Source organism: Leucopleurus acutus (genome assembly GCF_964270905.1).
Source record: "Leucopleurus acutus genome assembly, chromosome: 4".
NCBI lineage: Eukaryota > Metazoa > Chordata > Mammalia > Artiodactyla > Delphinidae > Leucopleurus > Leucopleurus acutus.
In genome coordinates this window covers 127,729,782-127,748,459 of record NC_139146.1, presented here as the reverse complement: position 1 = coordinate 127,748,459, position 18,678 = coordinate 127,729,782, and the positions used below count along the sequence as shown (strand labels likewise).

At 33.9% G+C, this 18,678-nt stretch overlaps 1 protein-coding gene across 4 annotated transcripts in view; it reads right to left on the bottom strand.

Annotated features, from left to right (window-relative positions):
• The window catches only part of LRBA (LPS responsive beige-like anchor protein), a 743,236-nt gene that overhangs the window by 569,220 nt on the left and 155,338 nt on the right, over positions 1–18,678 (bottom strand). For all 4 annotated transcript variants that reach the window (XR_014326184.1, XM_082838660.1, XM_082838661.1 and 1 more), the window contains 4 exons: positions 3,823–4,884; positions 2,635–2,810; positions 1,626–1,779; positions 1,038–1,218 (listed from right to left, as the gene is read on the bottom strand). Coding sequence is in view for 3 of the 4 variants with exons in the window: in XM_082838660.1 (XP_082694786.1) it covers positions 1,038–1,218; positions 1,626–1,779; positions 2,635–2,810; positions 3,823–4,884 (1,573 nt within the window). In the remaining variant the exon portion in view is untranslated. The remainder of the gene's footprint in view (positions 1–1,037; positions 1,219–1,625; positions 1,780–2,634; positions 2,811–3,822; positions 4,885–18,678) is intronic.

The window sequence follows — 18,678 nt, the reverse complement described above, 5'->3', positions numbered from 1 at the left end:
ATCTCTCTCAATTAAAATTTTTAAAAAACTCCCCAAAAATAGTATACCAAGTCCTTTACAGCATCCTAAGTTTAAAAGTACTTTGAATAGCATTTTGAGTAAAAATAATTATTGTACCAAAAAAAAGTAAGTACATCTGTTTAAGTAACGGATATTCTTGCTAAATATGGGGAAATACTTCATTAACTAATTAGATTTTCCACTGTTGGTATTATATTTTCATAGGTGCCTTATTTCTAATTTGTCTTCATATGGCCATGGTTCCTAAAGATTTTGCTTCCATTTTTTGGTACCCATTTCTCCACCTACTTCTCTCCATTTAATAAGCAAATCATTAACAAAGTCTCAGTATTTATGACTAGATACAGGACATCTTCTGCATAGAGAAAAAATTTTCTTCTTCACCTAAGGAAGTTCAGATATCACTAAAACTTCGTTTAATTTACTTTAACTTTCACCTAAGGAAGAACTGCCTCCAGAAGAAGAACAGAGATTTAATAATCTTACTAACTGCTGTAACAAATTATCACAGCTTATTTGGATAAAGGCTATACTTGAATGATGCTAGTTTAGAACTCTGCTACTCAAGTGTGTTTGTTAAGAGAAGCAGCATCAGCATTACCTCAGACTTACTAGAAAGGCAATTTTAGGTCTCATCCCAGACCTATACAATCTAATCAGCATTTCAACAAGATCCTTTGGTGATCCATGTGTATGAATCATCTTAAAATTTGAGAAGCACTACTTTAAAGCAAAAAGAGATTGGGGGGTTGGGGGTGGGCGGAGAAGAAGTAATGCTGACCAGAATCAATGCAGAATTTTCAAAACACGTCCTCCTCCTCTATTACCTTCACAAGTACTACTACAGCCAGTACATACACAGTCCTTCACTCTTTGGAGGCTAAAAAGTAGCATAAGACAAATTGCCTAGCAAACTTTTTCCCACCAACAGGAAAAAGAAAATGTTCAATTTAATATGTCTGGATCACTGAAAATTTTTTAAGTAAATTCCTAAGTAATAGGTTTTAACAGCTCACCCAGTCGGAGACACTGCCGCAGAATTCCTCCAGATGACATATTTTTTTCAGCTTCAATTTCAGTAAAGCCAAGAGAACTTGCAAATATAAGAACATCCACAAGGCTGATTAGTCTCTGCAAAAATGTCACCGAGGCTTCTATTGAAAGGCCTTGAGTAGGTTCAATATTCTCCAGCTCATGCTGTAAGGAATAAAGTTTGACATTTACATTTATATTCTGATAAAAATCCAATTTTATGAGATACAGTCCACAGATTTCTAAATTTTACAAAAAGCCAGGCTTTCACAAATCTACTTCAACAGAGGGATTTCCTTATCATTTCATCTAAAAAAAAAGCATACATACAGGTGAAACACTGTCAGTCATATTCTTCACTAACTCATTCATCCCTAATAATTAAACATTCTTTTTAGTCCCTTCATTCCTGGAACAGATTCTAAGGTCCTTTCAAGTAATTATAAAAGGATTCTGTTGCTTTTGAATTACAGAACCTATGATGCATAGTAACAACCACATTCAAGTTTTAATCAATAAGAATGCATAAGTCATGTTTTCACACCAACTTTATATAGTAGTTAAGTCCTTACTGTAGCCGATGTAGCAGCTGAAAGCAATGGCAGTATACCCCCGCAAGCCATGACCATATTGTCCATCACTTGAGAGATGAGATGAATTGTGTTGTGTACAAAGATGACATTATCACTGCTATTCACGAAGTCCATTACTGTCTTTGTTGAATGGCTGTCCAAAGATAAATGATGTTTACTGATAAAGCTAAAAAAAGGAAATCACAGTTTGCCTACTTGAGGGGAGGGAGGATAAGAAGGCGCTTTTGCTTCATCTTGAAAGCTGAGGAAAGATAATGATGCAGCAGGCATTTTGGAGGAGGGTGTATACTTCCTTAGAAGATGTAGACCATTCCATATCAGCAGTTACTACACATGCCCTTTTTCAGTGCTGAAATGTTAACACTATTCATCTTACACTTAATATAAAAGTTGAACTAAATTATCCTTAACTAGGACCAAAATTAAGAAGTGGCAAAAACTAAGAGGTAAATGGTGCTAAATGTGCTATTAAAAATGATTTTTCTAATAACGTTTTCTTAGACAATGCCACGAAATGTCCTTAAACAGAATAAGAGCAGTATACAAATAACAATAAACACATTAGGCACTTTTAAAATCATAAATCATACAATGGAGGATAATCTGAAATACACAGACTCTTTATACTAAAAATACAATGGAAAATTAGATGTTTTACATAAATCCCAATTTTCTTTTTTTTACTATTTCTAGAAATAAACCCAGTCAGTAGACCTACATTCAGGCAAATTATATGCTATATTATATGCTGTAAAGTACACAGCAAATTTTTTAAAAGAAAAATTTTCAAGTTTTGATACTCTAAATATGGTACCTCATTTATATGAGAATAAACATTAATTCAATAAAACCCTACCACAGAAATAAGTTATAACCTACTTTTTAAGCAAATGACTGAAATTAATTGCAAAATGTCAACTATATAAATTTCTTTGAAAACAAACACTAAAATTTATATACATCTTCTATAATAAACATATGGACAAACCTTCTCCACATCTGTATGTCTGTTTCTATTGAAAATAATAGATCAGTGAGCAAACGCTGATGCACTTGAGACCATCTGAACTCTGGAATACGGAACATAGATCTGGAATTCCTCCTTTGTCCATTAACTGCATCTGGTGCTGTTCCTTGCCCTGGCTGCTCCTGTTGCCTTGACATCTAATAGAGAAAGTTAAAAAGAATAAAATTAGTTCAACTTCAAAGGTAGACATTAATAACTTAATAGCTTCTATGTAATTCATCTAACAAATACTCACATTTTAAGATACTAAGGGACTAAATCAGAGAAAAATTATCAATGAGTAATAACATTAATACATTTAAAGCAAAGATATAAAAAATGTGAAATCAGCACAATGCAGCAGTAACTGGCCAGGAACCATGTTAGTATTACCACCAGCTAATGCAACATTTTATAAAGGAATCAAGAAGCTTTTGGTTTTGAACACTGACATAAAAGAAGAGCCATAGCTGGATTATAAATTGGCTAGAATTAAGAAAAAACAATGCGCGTCCGGAGCCTGTGCTCCGCAACGGGAGAGGCCACAGCAGTAGGAGGCCCGCGTATCGCAAAAAAAAAAAAAAAAAGAGTTGGAGGAGGAGCAGTAAGAGTTGATTAAAGTGGGAAATGACAACATGCACCCACAGTGGTGTCATGAATCTCTCTGAGACACTGGTAAGGAAGAAAGCTGTGTCTCTGGATCGCACAAAGTCTCCTGTCTCTTAAAAAAGTAAACAGACCTCATGGAACAATTTTAAACCACATACTTTGTATCTAAAATCATACACTGGCAGGTGGTTTTGCAGGAAGGTAGTCCTAGATTCTGCTTAAAAACTAACATCCTAACTATGACTCGGTCATCAAATAAAGGGTAAAAGTATTTCCAATGTTTGCTTTATAAGCTAAAAATACACTAACACTGAAACTTGAAAGTAGTAACTTTTGATGATACTGTGGTGAAAATAATAATAAAAGCTGCCATTTAACAAACTCATACTGAAAGCCAAACCCTGTGCTAAAGATAATAATCTTCACATTCACTGCATTTATGTAATTGCAAATAGGTTATGAATCAATTCCAAAATAAAATAAAATAAAATCTAAGTCTATACATTTGTCCTATTTCAACTCAATGCAAATACACTTCAAGAAGATAATAAATATAATCACCTCAAGCACAGGCTGATGACGCTGAGATGCTTCCATGTTTGTAGTGGCCTTCAATTCCAATCTCTCAGTATCTGTAGCAACACTGGAAGCATCCAACTTAGCAATCCTCTGCTCAGAAGTAGTAGCAGACTCGAAGGTACTACTATTAGAATCACTATGTAGTTTGGTTTCTCCGGCGAGGTTAGTCTTCTCCCCTACCTCCAGCATCTGACCAACATCTGATTGAACAGTTGCTTGGGAAGCAGTAGTTCCTGGTGAGGTAGCTGAAGACCCTGATGCTGTCATAGTCAAGACTTCAGAATCTTTAGGATCTCGAGTTTCAGTGTCAGTTTGTTTCTTACTTACAGGTTGTTCCTCTTGAAATATTAACTTGTGGTCATTACTAAACATGTCCATTCTTTCATTGGCTTCAGAAGCAGCTGGAGACAAACTGTTATCTTGGAGCTCTCTAGGTAGACTGGCTTCCTCAGTAGAAATACTTTCTACCTTCAGTTCTACGTAATCATCATCTTCTTCTTCCTCTACTACAGACTTATCCAATAATTCTGGCACCTCTGAAGCATCCTCTTCTGAAGGAGAACTTATGGAAGCAGTTACTTCATTGACAGTCATTATATCTTTGCCAGTTGTTTTAAAAGAATCAGAGGAAACAGTCACAGCTTCTGTTATGTCAGAAGATCCTTCTAAACTCTCTGCATTAGTTGTTTCATTTTTCAGTGTTTCTTCTAAAGGGACTTCATCCAGTAACTCCTGATTTTCTTGCACAGTTGTCCTTTCTTCATTAGATGTATTGTGAGTTTGCAGTTCAACAATGGATGCAGATTCTACTGAACTTGTCTTCCCAATGCTTGACTTTTCATCACTAGTTCTGGTGATATGAGAAGAAGGAGGAGAATCCTTTGTATCTGATTGCTGGGATCCTACTGAAACATTAACATCCCTGCTAATGCCAGAGACTGCTTGAATTGGACTTGAAGAACACTGCCCTATTTCTTCATCAACTTTTCCCTGGTGTTCCCTAAATATATTGGCAAGGTTTTCTTTATGTATTTCAAAAGTGACCTACATGAAAAACATACAAGCAGTCAAAACATGCAAAAAAAAAGAAAGAAAGAACAGAGCATACAGAACATAAAAATATTTAATTTTTCAAATATATGATTTATATAATGCAGTAAGACAGTTTTCCTATAATATCTTTATTTACAGAATGATAAACAAAAGGTAAGTCAATCACAAAAATCTAAACAGTCAAAAACTTATAGCTAATCTTAATGCTAACAGGTAGCATGGCATCAAACAATAACAAGAATATAGTTATCTAGCCTATTCTTAAAGACATATAATGTAGGAAAAGAGTACATTATATTCTACTGACTTCTATAACTTGTACCAGGATCTAAGTATGTATCTTTGGGAAGTGCTTTGTGCACTACGTAATATATTGTTTCAAATGCAGTGAAAACCCATTTCCCCATGATTTATTCTCAGCAGAGATAAAAAATATCAATTATGTTCACTTCATATATGATGTAAATCACACACTTAGATATTATATATATTATAGCAGCTCTCTATATATTTATTAAGCTACTAAAACTTTCTCTTACTTACTAAGCTAAAGAATATAAATTCTTTTAGCAATGAAATGAAAAGATCCAACCCTTTCCCTAAGGTCAACCATAATTTTCAAAGTTGAACTGATCACAAATGGTCTGAAAGTTCCAGTTCATCCATCCACACAACCATTCATTCCACTTGTATGCTGTATGTAAGAGATTACTATGTATTCAGCACTGTGAACATCCTCATATTATGCTTATTAGACTTTTACCCAAATAAATGGAAAACTTTTACGGTTAAAGTATAAAAGACAGTGCTGTGATTTTCAATGTCAAAAGGTTTATGAATTTCTTATCTCATCAAGCATCATTATATTATAGCCACCATTATGTGACTGCTGCTAGTGAATTTCAATGGGAACACCTCTCAAAAAAATAAAAGTATAATACATGCAGAAGGTATAAGCATAATTATAGTTTATCAATGCTGGAATTGTTTGTTTATGCAACCTATATTATTATAACATATATAGTAAATTGAACCTTTTAGTCAACAAACCTTTATTGAGCCCTAGTATAGGAGGATGGTAGTAGATGATAACAAAAAAAGAAAAGATGATTTTTCATGCCCAAAGATTCACAGGGCTTTTTGAATCACAGATGTGTATCCACGGCAAACAAAATTATAAATAATGCACAATGTACACAGTTCCTTCCATAGCTATTAACTAGCCTTTGCTCATTACATATGCAGTACATTCTTGCCATAATGTGGTATAGCTAAAAATAAGAATGTTTAGGAAATAAACATTTTCCTAATTTTAAATATGTGGGGAACTTTTTTGAATATTTCAAAATGAAATGCATGTATTCAACACTAAAGAGTAAAATGGCACAATGACATTAACAAAATATCAATTTCTTTTACACCCAGAAGGCTGATATCTTCTTTGAACGATGTTCTTTATTTTAATTGACCAATTCCTAATTTATTCATTCAAGAAAACTTTACTGAACATCTACAGTATGCCAGACACTGTGTGATAAAAAACAAAATGTTCCTACCTTCATGGTGCTTATACCCTAATGGAGTAGATGAAAAATAAACATGTAAATATATAAGATAATGTCAAGTAATAGTAAGAGGTTTGAAGAAAAAAAGGAGATAGAGAATAACTGAAGATGACAGTCTAGATGGGAGGGTATGTTTTACTAGGGTAACTGGGAAAGGTCTCTGGAGATGTTATGTTTGAACAGAGACAAGAATAAAGTGAGAGAGCAAGTTACATGAATATCATGTAATGAAAAGACTTTCAGGCCGAAGGAAGAACAAATGCAAAGGCCCTGGAGCCAAAATAAGTTCCGTACGTTTGAGAAACAATAAGAACCCAGCACACAGAGGACTGTAGGTGATAAAGTCAAAGATGCAGCCATTGGCTAGATCATGATTAGAGAGCAGTACAGACTATGTTAAAGACTGAATTTTATTCTGATACACATGTAATGTTTAATACAACAGTCTTATAGAATGAGTTTAGTTTTGAATAATCATTGAGTTTGATTTTATTCAAATTAAGGATTTTTAAAATTTTTATTATAAAATGTATTAATAAACATGAATATACACAATCTATAGGTACAGGTTAAAGAGTAATTTTTTAATCCCATGTTACCCACATCAAGAAACAGAACACTATTACTACCTCACAATTCCCCTATGTGCCCATCCCCAACTGTGCTCCCAATCTCCCCACCCCTATCAAGAGGAAATCAGTATCCTGGCATTTCTATTAACTGTTTCCTACTTGTTTTTTTTTTAATAGTTTTACTACCTAAAAACTAAGAAACTAAGTATACCATAAACCTAGCTAGTTTTGTAAAAGAAAGGCCAATATTGCCACAACAAAGAAAGGCTCCAAGGAGAAGACAAGCTACACAGAATCTGTGTATTGGAGCCGGCTCCAGCTTCTCTAAGAGGATATATAAGGCTATTTTTGGGAAGTCTATAGGCAAGGTCATTAGGAAACACTGGGAAATATACAGGATAAGAGAATCTATGAGGCCTAGTGGGGGCCAGGTAGTGGGTACTTGGCATAAGTAAGGTCCAAGAAGAAAACTATTTTATATTGTATTGTCCAGTTCTAAGCTCACTATTCTACTCTCAGAAGGAGAACAAAGCAGACCACATTTTTGAGGGGTGAAGTGAGAATCTTCAGGTGATCCAGGCAGCAGGACTAGAGAGAACAGGAACTAATCAACACATGGTGAAGACAAGTAGTCATGAGAACATGAGCCCATCTCATGTGGGTAATTTGTCCTCAGGCTTTAAAAAGATGTTACAAAGGCATCTGGCATTTTAATAATAATAGCTCCCCCTATATCTGTATCTTAAGTCAAACTATTCCAGTTTAGATGGACGGTCATATGTCTGCTACACAGCTGCCATTCTGGGACCTCCCTTCACTACAGTCTTGGAGATCCCCTTCATCTTTCTCCTGTTTCCTATATCCCATATCTTCCTCTTTGTTTTATTCTCTCCTTTTGGTGCAGTATATCCTCCAGTCTGCTTGAAATTTTTGAGACCTAAAAGTAAATTTATTCTACCTTCATACTTAAAAGTCAGATAAAATTGTAGGTCGGAAAACATTTACCTTCAGAATATGAAAGGTATTTCTTCACTGCCTTCTTATTTCTGTGCTTACTGTTGGGAAGTCTGAGATCTTTCTGATTCCTGATACTTCATACGACTTATTTTGTTCTTTTTCGTGAAATTTTATAAAGTCCTTTCTTGTTCCTAGTGTTTTGAAATTCCACAATGATTCTTGCCACCGGTCTATTCTGATCCACTGTGCTAAATATACCCACTGGGCCCTTCCAGTCTAGTAACAAATATCCGTTGGTTCTGGGAAATTTTCTTGAATACTTTACACCTTCTTCCCTGCTTTTCTCCCTGTTCTTCCTTTCCGGGATTTCTATTTTTTGAGATTGCACTGATTGGTCCTCTAATTTTCGTACCATTTCTCTATTTTTCATCCCTTTGTCTTTTGGTTCTACTAGCTGGGAGAGCTCCTCATCTAACTCTTAAACACGTTTTTCATCTCTCTTATGTGATTCTATACTAGTCACTTGACTTCTCTGCTGCTCCTATTTTTCCTCTCTAAAATGGGTAGTACAAGGGTAAATACAGACCTAGAAGATTTCATATTTTAAATTTTCCCTGGTGCAAAAAGGGAAAGAAAACTCCCTGTCTCCTCTTTAGCACTTCCTTTAGAAAACCTGAAGTTGGAAATACTTTCTCTGGTAACTGGAGACATATGTAAATCTTTTTAAAAGATAAGCCTCTTTCTAGTTTAGCATCCCTAGGATATCTTTCCTGGGGGCACTGGAGACATTTCTTTCAAACATGAACATCAAGAATGATGGTGCCCTGTCTCCTGTCTCAGTGAGAGTTTCAGCTTATGTGCTTGGCTCCAAGATACAACCTCTGAACATCCGAAAAACTACTCAGAATAATTCTGGATGATCACAGACATGTGGAAATAAGACTGAATCAATTACATTTAAATAATGAAAGATAAGGACTTCCCTGGTGGCGCAGTGGTTAAGAATCTGCCTACCAATGCAGGGGACATGGGTTCGAGCCCTGGTCCAGGTAGATCCCACATGCCGCAGAGCAACTAAGTCCGTGCGCCACAACTATTGAGCCCACGTGCCACAGCTACTGAGGCCCACACGCCCTAGAGCCTGGGCTCCACAACAAGAGAAGCCACCACAATGAGAAGCCCAAGCAGCACAACAAAGAGTAGCCCCTGCTCGCTGCAACTAGAGAAAGCCCGTGTGCAGCAACGAAGACCCAACGCAGCAAAAAATAAAATAAATAAGTAAATTTATAAATAATAATAATAATGAAAGATGAAACAGGGGCATTAAGTGAAAAGAATCACAAATGTTTTAACAATGTAAGTGTATTCTGAGCCAACATCACAAAGTACCAAGTGATAGAAACAGACAGAACCATTGCAAATGTCTGGAAAAACACATAAGTAAAAATCAACAAAGTTTGAAGCAGCAGAATGCAAATAAAAAATTAAAACTTTTAGTGATTGAAATTAAAAATAAATCCAAATAAACTGAGACACTGGATAATTAGTAGAGTAAGGATAAGTTTTCATCCTATGACAAGACCAAGTGATACTCCTAATGTGAGGGGGGACTGCCACCTCCCTAGTTCAACTAATATAACTATCACAAAAGAAAGTTATCAGCAAAAACACTGCAATCCATTTCAAAACCAAGTGTGCTCCTATACTAAAGAGCACTGTTTTGAAGAATGAATAAAACAGACTTGAAACTGAAGAGTTAGAACCTACATTACTGCCACTATAAAACTTATCCAGGATGTTAAAACAGTACAGTAAAATTTCAAAATCCTATGACTATACCTGCCCAATGTATTTTTATGATGAATGTCAATCATCATCCTAAAATGGTGTACAACAGGGATTTAATGGACATTTCCAAAGCTTACGTCTAAATACTACTATATATATATATTTTTTCTTATTAGGTAATAGGATACAAACTTAACAGAAAAAAATGTGTAAAATGGTAAGAGTCCTAAAAAAATTCATTCACACTTTTATGTTAATGCTTTTATTAAGGTTACTAACGTAGTGGTATCATAGAACAAAAGTTTTATAACACCTTACTGTAGCAATAGCATATAGTCAATTATACAGAACTGATCTTTCTTGCGGATTATAAACAATCTGAGGAACTCCTCTTGGATTTTCATGTCCCCTTCAGGGCCAACAGAAGATACATATTTTTGCTATCACAAACTCTCTCTTAAAGATTTGTTTCCATGATGCTCTTACTAGTATTCACTTAAGTTACAACTTCCATGACTGTCATCATAGTTAGTCTTTCAACCATTTGATAAGAGACCATTCATTCTAAAGGTGAAATATAGGTCTGTGTAATATATTTCTTTCTCAATTCTAACTACATTCATAACCAGCAGACAAACTTTCAACTGTCCATTGGAAAAGATAGGTTAAAAGGTAGTATTTAACATTAATTTTTCAAGCACAAGAAGATGGTTTCTATAATACATATTTCAATTCAAAGCAATGTACAGTTTCATAAAGTACATTCTTAATGTGCCAGAAGGAATATATTTCCTTTTGTGATAAACAGATTTGCAGTCAAATCTGTACCAAAATAGTGCTTTGTCTTTCCTAAGCAAACCAACTCTTTCCTTGGTAAATATGAATATTAGAAGTGCTTTCACATTTTTGAAGTTGATTTTTAAATCTCCTTTTAATTTACTCCAATAGTCGAAAAGCTAAATGGCAACTGAGTAATTATCACTGTTGTTATTTTTTTTGATACCGTTCTCCTAAAGGTATTTGTGACTGATAATTCTTAATTAATTACCAGATACTGTTCTAAATTATTCAGCTAAAAGACTAGTTATTAATGTTCACAATCATTAGATAGCTAATCTATACCTGTTTGTAATGTTTGGAAAGTACTTCTATAAACTACTAAAGATACTCATAAGCTAATAACTATAACATTTCTTCAGCCATTACTTTCAACTTAATTGACATTCAAATTTACTGATTACGAGATAAAAGATGAATGCAATATATCAAGAGATTAACATTATTAATCCATGTATTAAAAAAATTAACCTGTAAAATTTAGACTTTTAAATGTTAGCAATGTTTAGGAACTGGCTTTCTTTTTGGAAGTAAATATATCTCTTTCATTGTATGTTATTTTCCTTTGGAAATACCAGCTGTATATGATATGTTAACTTCTAATTCTTAGGTTACCAAGTTTTCCACAGTTGATAAATAAGATATATTTTTCTCTGAAAATAGCTGAGGGACTTTCCTGGTGGTGCAAGTGGATGGGACTCTGCGCTCCCAATGCAGGGGGCCCGGGTTCAATCCCTGGTCAGAGAACTAGATCCCACATGCATGCTGCAACTAAGAGTTCGCATGCCACAACTAAGGAGCCTACCTGCCACAACTAAGAGCTGGTGCAACCAAATAAATAAATATTAAAAAAAAATAAAAATAAAAATTGCTGAATCTTTGGGAATATCAATAAGCATAGCTCAAAATGATCACCACCACACAACAGGAGATCTTTTACAGAGACTCTGTTGCAACAGCTTACAACAATAATGGTATAAAAGATATAACAGTTAAAATCAAATTATAAATATTTATAAGCTTACACATATTTACTGATCTATTTTATGCAAAGTACCCTGGTTACAAATCTAAATGTTCTGGTCAAACCTAAGCACTTAAGTGCTACCCTAATACAACCTGACTGGAGGGATATTAAGCATATAGCCTAGGTTATCCTAAGAAAACTGCCTAAAATAATTAGTTATGAAGACAACATTATACATTCGATAACAAAGGACAAAGAGAAACAATCCTGTGAGGAAAACAAGTCACATATGTAATAAGCGCTATACACTCATCATGTAATAAGCTCAAAAACATTTTTTGAATAAGTAGTATACTTTGCATTCAGAACACATTACCCCAAAATATGACACATTGGCACACTATTTTAAGATGAAGGAATTTGAGAAACAGTAGGTATAGAAAAGACTCTCTGACCTTTTCATCCTCCCCGAAGCAAATCATAGAAACACCAGGTTCTACAAGGTCTCTCTCATCTCCCCCTTCTCCTTGAAGCTTCTTATGTGAGAGGTGCCTATAGCCCAGAGGAAAAGAGCACCCTTATCTCAAAGACAGAAGTACGCCGAGAGGAATCGGAATAAACAGGCCTTGATGATTTTCCCCCAGTTTACTACTCTTAGTTCATACCCTTTGTCCTTCCACACTTTTCCACGACTTTCCACCCTTCACCAAACCTAGTACAAGAATGCTCAGGCTTAACCGTTTCTTTGGGTCTTCACTTCCTTATGAAGACTCCCATTTCACGTAAAACATATTAAATAAATGCACATGCTTTTCTCCTAATAATCTCTCTTTGTTAGTTTAATTTTCATGTCCTGCCAGGGACCTTAAGACAGTCAAGGAAAAGTTTTTCTCCTCTACAATTCACATGATTTTTTTTCATTTGTTTATTTATTTATTTTTGGCTGCGTTGGGTCTTCGTTGCTGTGTGTGGGCTTTCTCTAGTTGCAGTGAGCGGGGACTACTCTTTGTCAACGCAGTGTGCTGACTTCTCCTTGTGGTGGCTTCTCCTGCTGCAGAGCACAGGCTCTAGACACACAGGCCCACTAGTTGTGGCACACAGGCTCAGTAGTTGTGGCTCGCAGGCTCTAGAGCTGCAGGCTCGGTAGTTGTGGTGCACGGGTTTAGTTGCTCTGCGGCAGGTGGGATCTTCCCAGACCAGGGCTCGAACCCGTGTCTCCTGCATTGGCAGGTGGATTCTTAACCACTGCGCCACCAGGAAAGTCCTACAATTCACATGATTTAAATATAAAACAGTATATAGTGTAAAAGTCTCCCTCCCACCACTGGTCCTCACCTGTACAATTCCCCAACAATCAGGTAATCAGTTATTAATTTCTTATGTATCATTCCAGAGTATTTTTGTGCATATACATACAAATACAAATTCTCACTTTCCCACTTTTTTAACTCACTAATATCCACTATACACACTGTTCCACAGTTTCTTTTGTCACTTAATATATCTTAGTGAACTATCTCAGGATAGTTTTAATTTACAGTCCCTTACGAAGTGTCTTTTCCTAAATCTAAATTACTTTTTACTTAGTTTTCTATGGGTTGTTTAATCATGGTTTTCATTCATTTTTCTATTAGTTTGTCTTTTCGTATCTATTTCTAGGAGCACTTTATATATTAGGAATGTTATCTTTGCTCTGGTCCTAAACAGTTTTCCCAAATTTGTCATTTGCCTTTTGACTTTTGCTTATGGTATTGTTTGGTTTTTGGTCACAAAGGATTTTATATGTTTTAATATAGTAAAAAAAAAATAGTCTTTTTTTTCTCTTTAATGGTTCTAGATTCTAAATTATACTTGGAAAATTCTTACACACTCCAAGGTTACAGAAGAATTATCTGTGTTTTCTTCAAGTACTTTTGTTTCTCCCTCCACCCCCATCACAGCCCATTTAATTGATCCATAGGTTAAATTTCTTCGTACTCCAACTTTTTTTTCCCCCTAGATGAATCTTCTATTATCCCAACAATATTTATGGACTACTTCAAGTTTTCCCTTTATAATGTACTAAAGTCTTATATGGAACTTTGTATATTTCTGGACTTTCTCTTCTACTCCCCTGGTCAGCCTATCTCTTCATGTGTCAATACTACATTTTTTAAATTACTGACATTTGGTAATGTATTTTAGTATTCAGTAGAGTTAGTCCCCCTCACTGTTCTTTACAGTCTTCCTGGATGTTTTTACTTGTTTATTTTGTCTTACGTTTCCTTAATAATTAGTTTACTCTGTTTTTTCTCCACCAAAAGAAAAATGATTAATTAGTATTTTCCTGGGATTTCATTAACTTTATAAAATAACCTAAAGAAATGTTTATTTATTATAACTTTATGATGTTGAGTCTTCCTATTCTAGGAAGTATGTTTTTCCATTTGTTCATGCCTTTTGTGTGCCCTTTGGGAATGTTTTAAAGACCTTTTCAAGTAATTGAAAGTGTAATTTAGAGATATATACAAGATACTACTGGCAGTATACAGAAATTACTTAATTGTACCTAGAAATAAATGGAAGTACCGAGAAGATGCTGACATTTAAGTTTGGTCTTCATTAATGATTACTCATATGGAGGAAACAAAAGGATTAAGAGCAAGGGGAGATGCCATGCAGAAGGAATTTAAGAAGGTATGTGTAAGAATGGATGGTGAAAGAACATGGTTCATTTAAGACACTGAAGTTATTTGGTAAAGCAGTAACATTAAAGCATTTCTAGGATTGACGAGCAATAAAAATAGTGTAAGCAGTGTCAATGGCAAGGAGGTAACAGACTACTAAAGGCTTTGGGAACCATGAGAAGGAATCAAAATTTTATCATACAGGTAAGGGCAAGCTTTATTTATTCACTGCTTAAAAGGCAACGCAGCCAAATAAATAAATAAATAAAAATTCTTTTTAGAAGGCAACTCTGTGATTTAACACAGACAAATTACAAAGTTATTTTCTAATGAATTTGACTTGTAAATCCTACTATTCCACTTATATGTAGCTTAAAATAAACCCACTACAAAAAAAAATAATGAAAAACAAAAAATGGGACATACCTATATACAAACTGCCAAGGAAGGGAAAAAAACAAATTTAAAAGTAATACAATTGTATTTTTGTTTACATTGACAAACACTCTCTCCGGAACCAAATTTTAGTAAGGTTGCTCTGAATCCTCATCTCACCTGGGCCCTCTGTCCTCGTCAGACCTACAGCTCTGAGTTTCAGCAAGAATCCTAGGTCAGTTTAGAGAGAATCCCCCATCCTCAATATCTGTTCACACTGACATCTGATCAGTTCCTCATTCCTCACCCTCTCCCAGGTGATATCTAATCAGCCTGGCCTGTCTTCAGCAAGAGTCCTGTTAAAGTCCGGTTAACCAGAATCTCCCCCACCCTACATGTTTCCTCTTATTAAATTTCCATCTACTGAAGCCCTTCCCCCCATTCCTACCTTGTTCCGTGGCTATAAAATCCCCATTTCTCCTTGCTGTATTCAGAATTAAGCCAATCTCTACACTCAGGTCTTTTTTTCCCCTATTACAAGAGTTCCTGAATAAAATCTAATTTTACTAATTTAACTATTGTCTGACTCTGGTTCTCTTCAACTACATTTTAAATTAATTTCAATGTATTTTTTAAAAATTACCTCCACTAATTTTTCTGAACAGAGTTTTAGAGAAATCCAGAATATGAAAAGCAAATTAATTCACTCAATTATTTCTTCCTAGAATTTTAAGTGGTCTGATATTCAGATGTTACATCAAAGTTGCAACTTTTGGTCTGAAGCTCACCCCTTTTAGTAAGCAATGCTAGTAAATATAAAAACAAACTTTCCTCTTTCATAAAATGATTTTTGAACAACACTTCCTTATTAACACCAAGTGAGGATGCAATTTAAAGAAAGCCTTCCAACCAACTTAGTATTCTCTTAATCTCTATAAATCATACTAACACATGGAAACATTCTAGAATTAATTTAAAAGAAATTTACTTAAAGAAATATTCTTCCCTCCAACTTCTTTAAAGTATGAAAACTTCCATCTAATCAATAATTGTTCCCTATTCCACAACATGCCTAAAAATATACACGTAATAAATACTAAGTTAAGCTCATTTTGATGGGCAATACCAGATATGTTTTTAAATACTTGCACAACAGCTGAGATACACAGAATGCTTAGTGTACACTATTTTAAGCATCTGGCATATATTGAGACAATCTTCAGAGCAACCCTAAAAAGACAGGTAGCATAACCCTCATTTTATATGCATGAAGATAGGAAGCACAGCGACATAAAATAGTATCACACAGCTACTAACTTACTAATCTTTTCGTTTTTACAAAGATTAATCTTGACCAATTTTATTTTCTTAAGAACAATCCAGACAGGTACTCTTGTGCAAAGCTAGAATATAAATTCATACACAAGTTTTTAGATAGCAACTTAGCAATACCTACTAAAACTTTTAAAAACATGTGCAGACTCCTAATCGAACCTTAGGAATTTATCGTACAAAATAAGAGACAGTTATATAGGCGCAGGCTCATCACTGCTCAAAAACAAGGGAAAATTAAACTATAGTGCATATGCAATACACTATAATACAACTCAATAGATTTTTAAAATATCACCTCCACCAATTTTTCCAATAAAATTTTGGAGAATGCCAGAATATGAAAAGTAAACTTGAATCATTTATTCAATCATTCCTTCCTAGAACTACATGTGGTCTGATAGCATTCAGAGGTTACATCAAAGCTGCAGCTTTTGTTCTTAACTTTACTTCTCCCATAATATTATGCAATATACATATACCTAATAATATGCAGCCATTAAATTCATCTAAGAAGTGTATCATTAATTGAAAGAGTACTGTAAAATAACGTATTATAGTTTTATAAGAAAATAATTATATGTATGTGTATATTTATATACAGAAGACTGTAAAGTCTTGCACCAAAATATTAAGTCATGCACAGGTGATTGGATAAGAGGTGATTTCTTGATTTTGTGCGTATACATTTGCAGTAGGTTCCACATTTCCTACAATGAGCACATATAATTGTACAAATAAAAAAACAATAAATACTACTTGTTTAAAAAATTTGAAGCCAACGAATACTTTAGCAATTAAGTATAAAATACTGACAATCCATGAAATATGAAAATTTTATAACTCTTGAAATTTCTTACAAGAATACGTAGCTTTTAATTTTATTACATAGACACCATAAACTCACACATACAAATACATGCATGTTTATATTTGCCAGTTTATACCTTGTGATTTTTAAAAATACTTTTAAGAAACCACTTAGTGAATTCTAACAAAACTGATTTCCACATGCTTTTTACCCAACCTAAACTGTACTTTCTTCTTATATAAAATGACTGACATTTATGTTTAAGCCATTTCATCAGACTGTTAACAGCAAATAAATCTAAAGATAATTTAAATAATCCAAGATAACTAAATACTTTACCCCAAATTTATCATCTGGGGAGAAAAATCTAAGTCATATCATATCTTTAAGTCAAGTGAAAAAAACTTTTACTTGTTGATTATTTTAAGTCATAGATTGATTCTACCTTGGCAATATAGGCCGCCTAGACAAAACACAGTTTTAGTTTTATCTGTTTAGAAAAAAATGTTTTTGGACAGTTCTTACAATTCAGAATATATTAAATGCCTTAATCTAAATTTCAATTAAAGAGTAGAAGCATTTTAGCGTACCAAGTGAAAACAGTATTATTTAATTACTCAAGATAATGTTCAATTTGAAGCATTAAAAAAAGGTAAAGAAAAAGAGGAATAATAAAAACCTAGAAAACACACAAAGTACAGTTACACTAGAAGAGCCCATTACTGCTTATAAAACCTAGTTCAGCTGTTGGAGGAGAGGGATACAGTGACAAACAGCTTCCCTGCTACAAAGGTGGCAGGATATCTATCAAACTGGACAATAAAATTGCAATTGAGTTTCTTTGGCTTTTTATAGCAGCTACATGTATCCTGATGTAACTCTGCAAAAGCTATCCAATTCTGCAATGTTAGTTTTTTACACACCAGTTCTTTATGAAGAACCATGTTATAAATCTGTGATACTAAGATTTTAAATGACTGCAAACAGGAAAAAATATACATTATTTCAGTATTATATGCATTGAAATATTTGTAAACCTTTAGAATTAATATCTTCAGAGAAAAAAATTTGGTTCCAATAATTTCAGCAGAACTTTTATCAGCATGCTACAAATTGTTCACCTACTTAATCACTTCAGCTCCATCCTAAACTTTATTAAATATTGATTTGAAGAGCTTTAGAGTATAAATTTTCCATTTTACTTTAAAAAAAAATATCAAGATATTAAAATTCAAAAAAAATTAACATAGTTACATTCAAATTAATTACTTTATATAAACTTCATTAAAGAGAAAAAAGCTTTTTAATCAATGAAGAAAATTCATAAAAGAGAAATAAAACTGAAAGACATTTATGAAACATTAAAATTAAAGGTGAAAATCACAAGAAGCAACTTGTAACTTTAAGTTTTTCTTTTCCCCCTCATAAAGTAAAGCTTCAGCACTTATTCTTTAAAGTATACTTTAACAGCAAAAAGGGACAGGTGTAGTTTTACTCAGACAAAATACTCTACATGAACTTAATCACTGTTTACTCCATTTTATAACTGTAATCCTAAAACTTGAGCCAAAGACTGGTTCTTGGTTCAAAGTAGGCAAAAGAAGCCTCTCCGTAAAGTAACTATTTTCCTTGCAAAGGTTTTAAGATCTGTTTAAAGCCCTAAGTCACTGGAGTAAAGAAAAATATGAACTAATTTTATATATATATAAATTCACACAGAAAACTTAAAGCCTGTTTTGGGTTTCTTGTGTATAAATTTGAGTCTAAAAAATACTGATTTCAGATACTTCATAAGAAAAGTAATTTATATTTCTTCCTTTAACATTTTCTGTGCCTTAAAATATGCTCCCAGAAAGAAAAAATACATTTTCCTTTATGATAAAAAATGTATTAAGGGGTCGTAACTGGGGTCCAT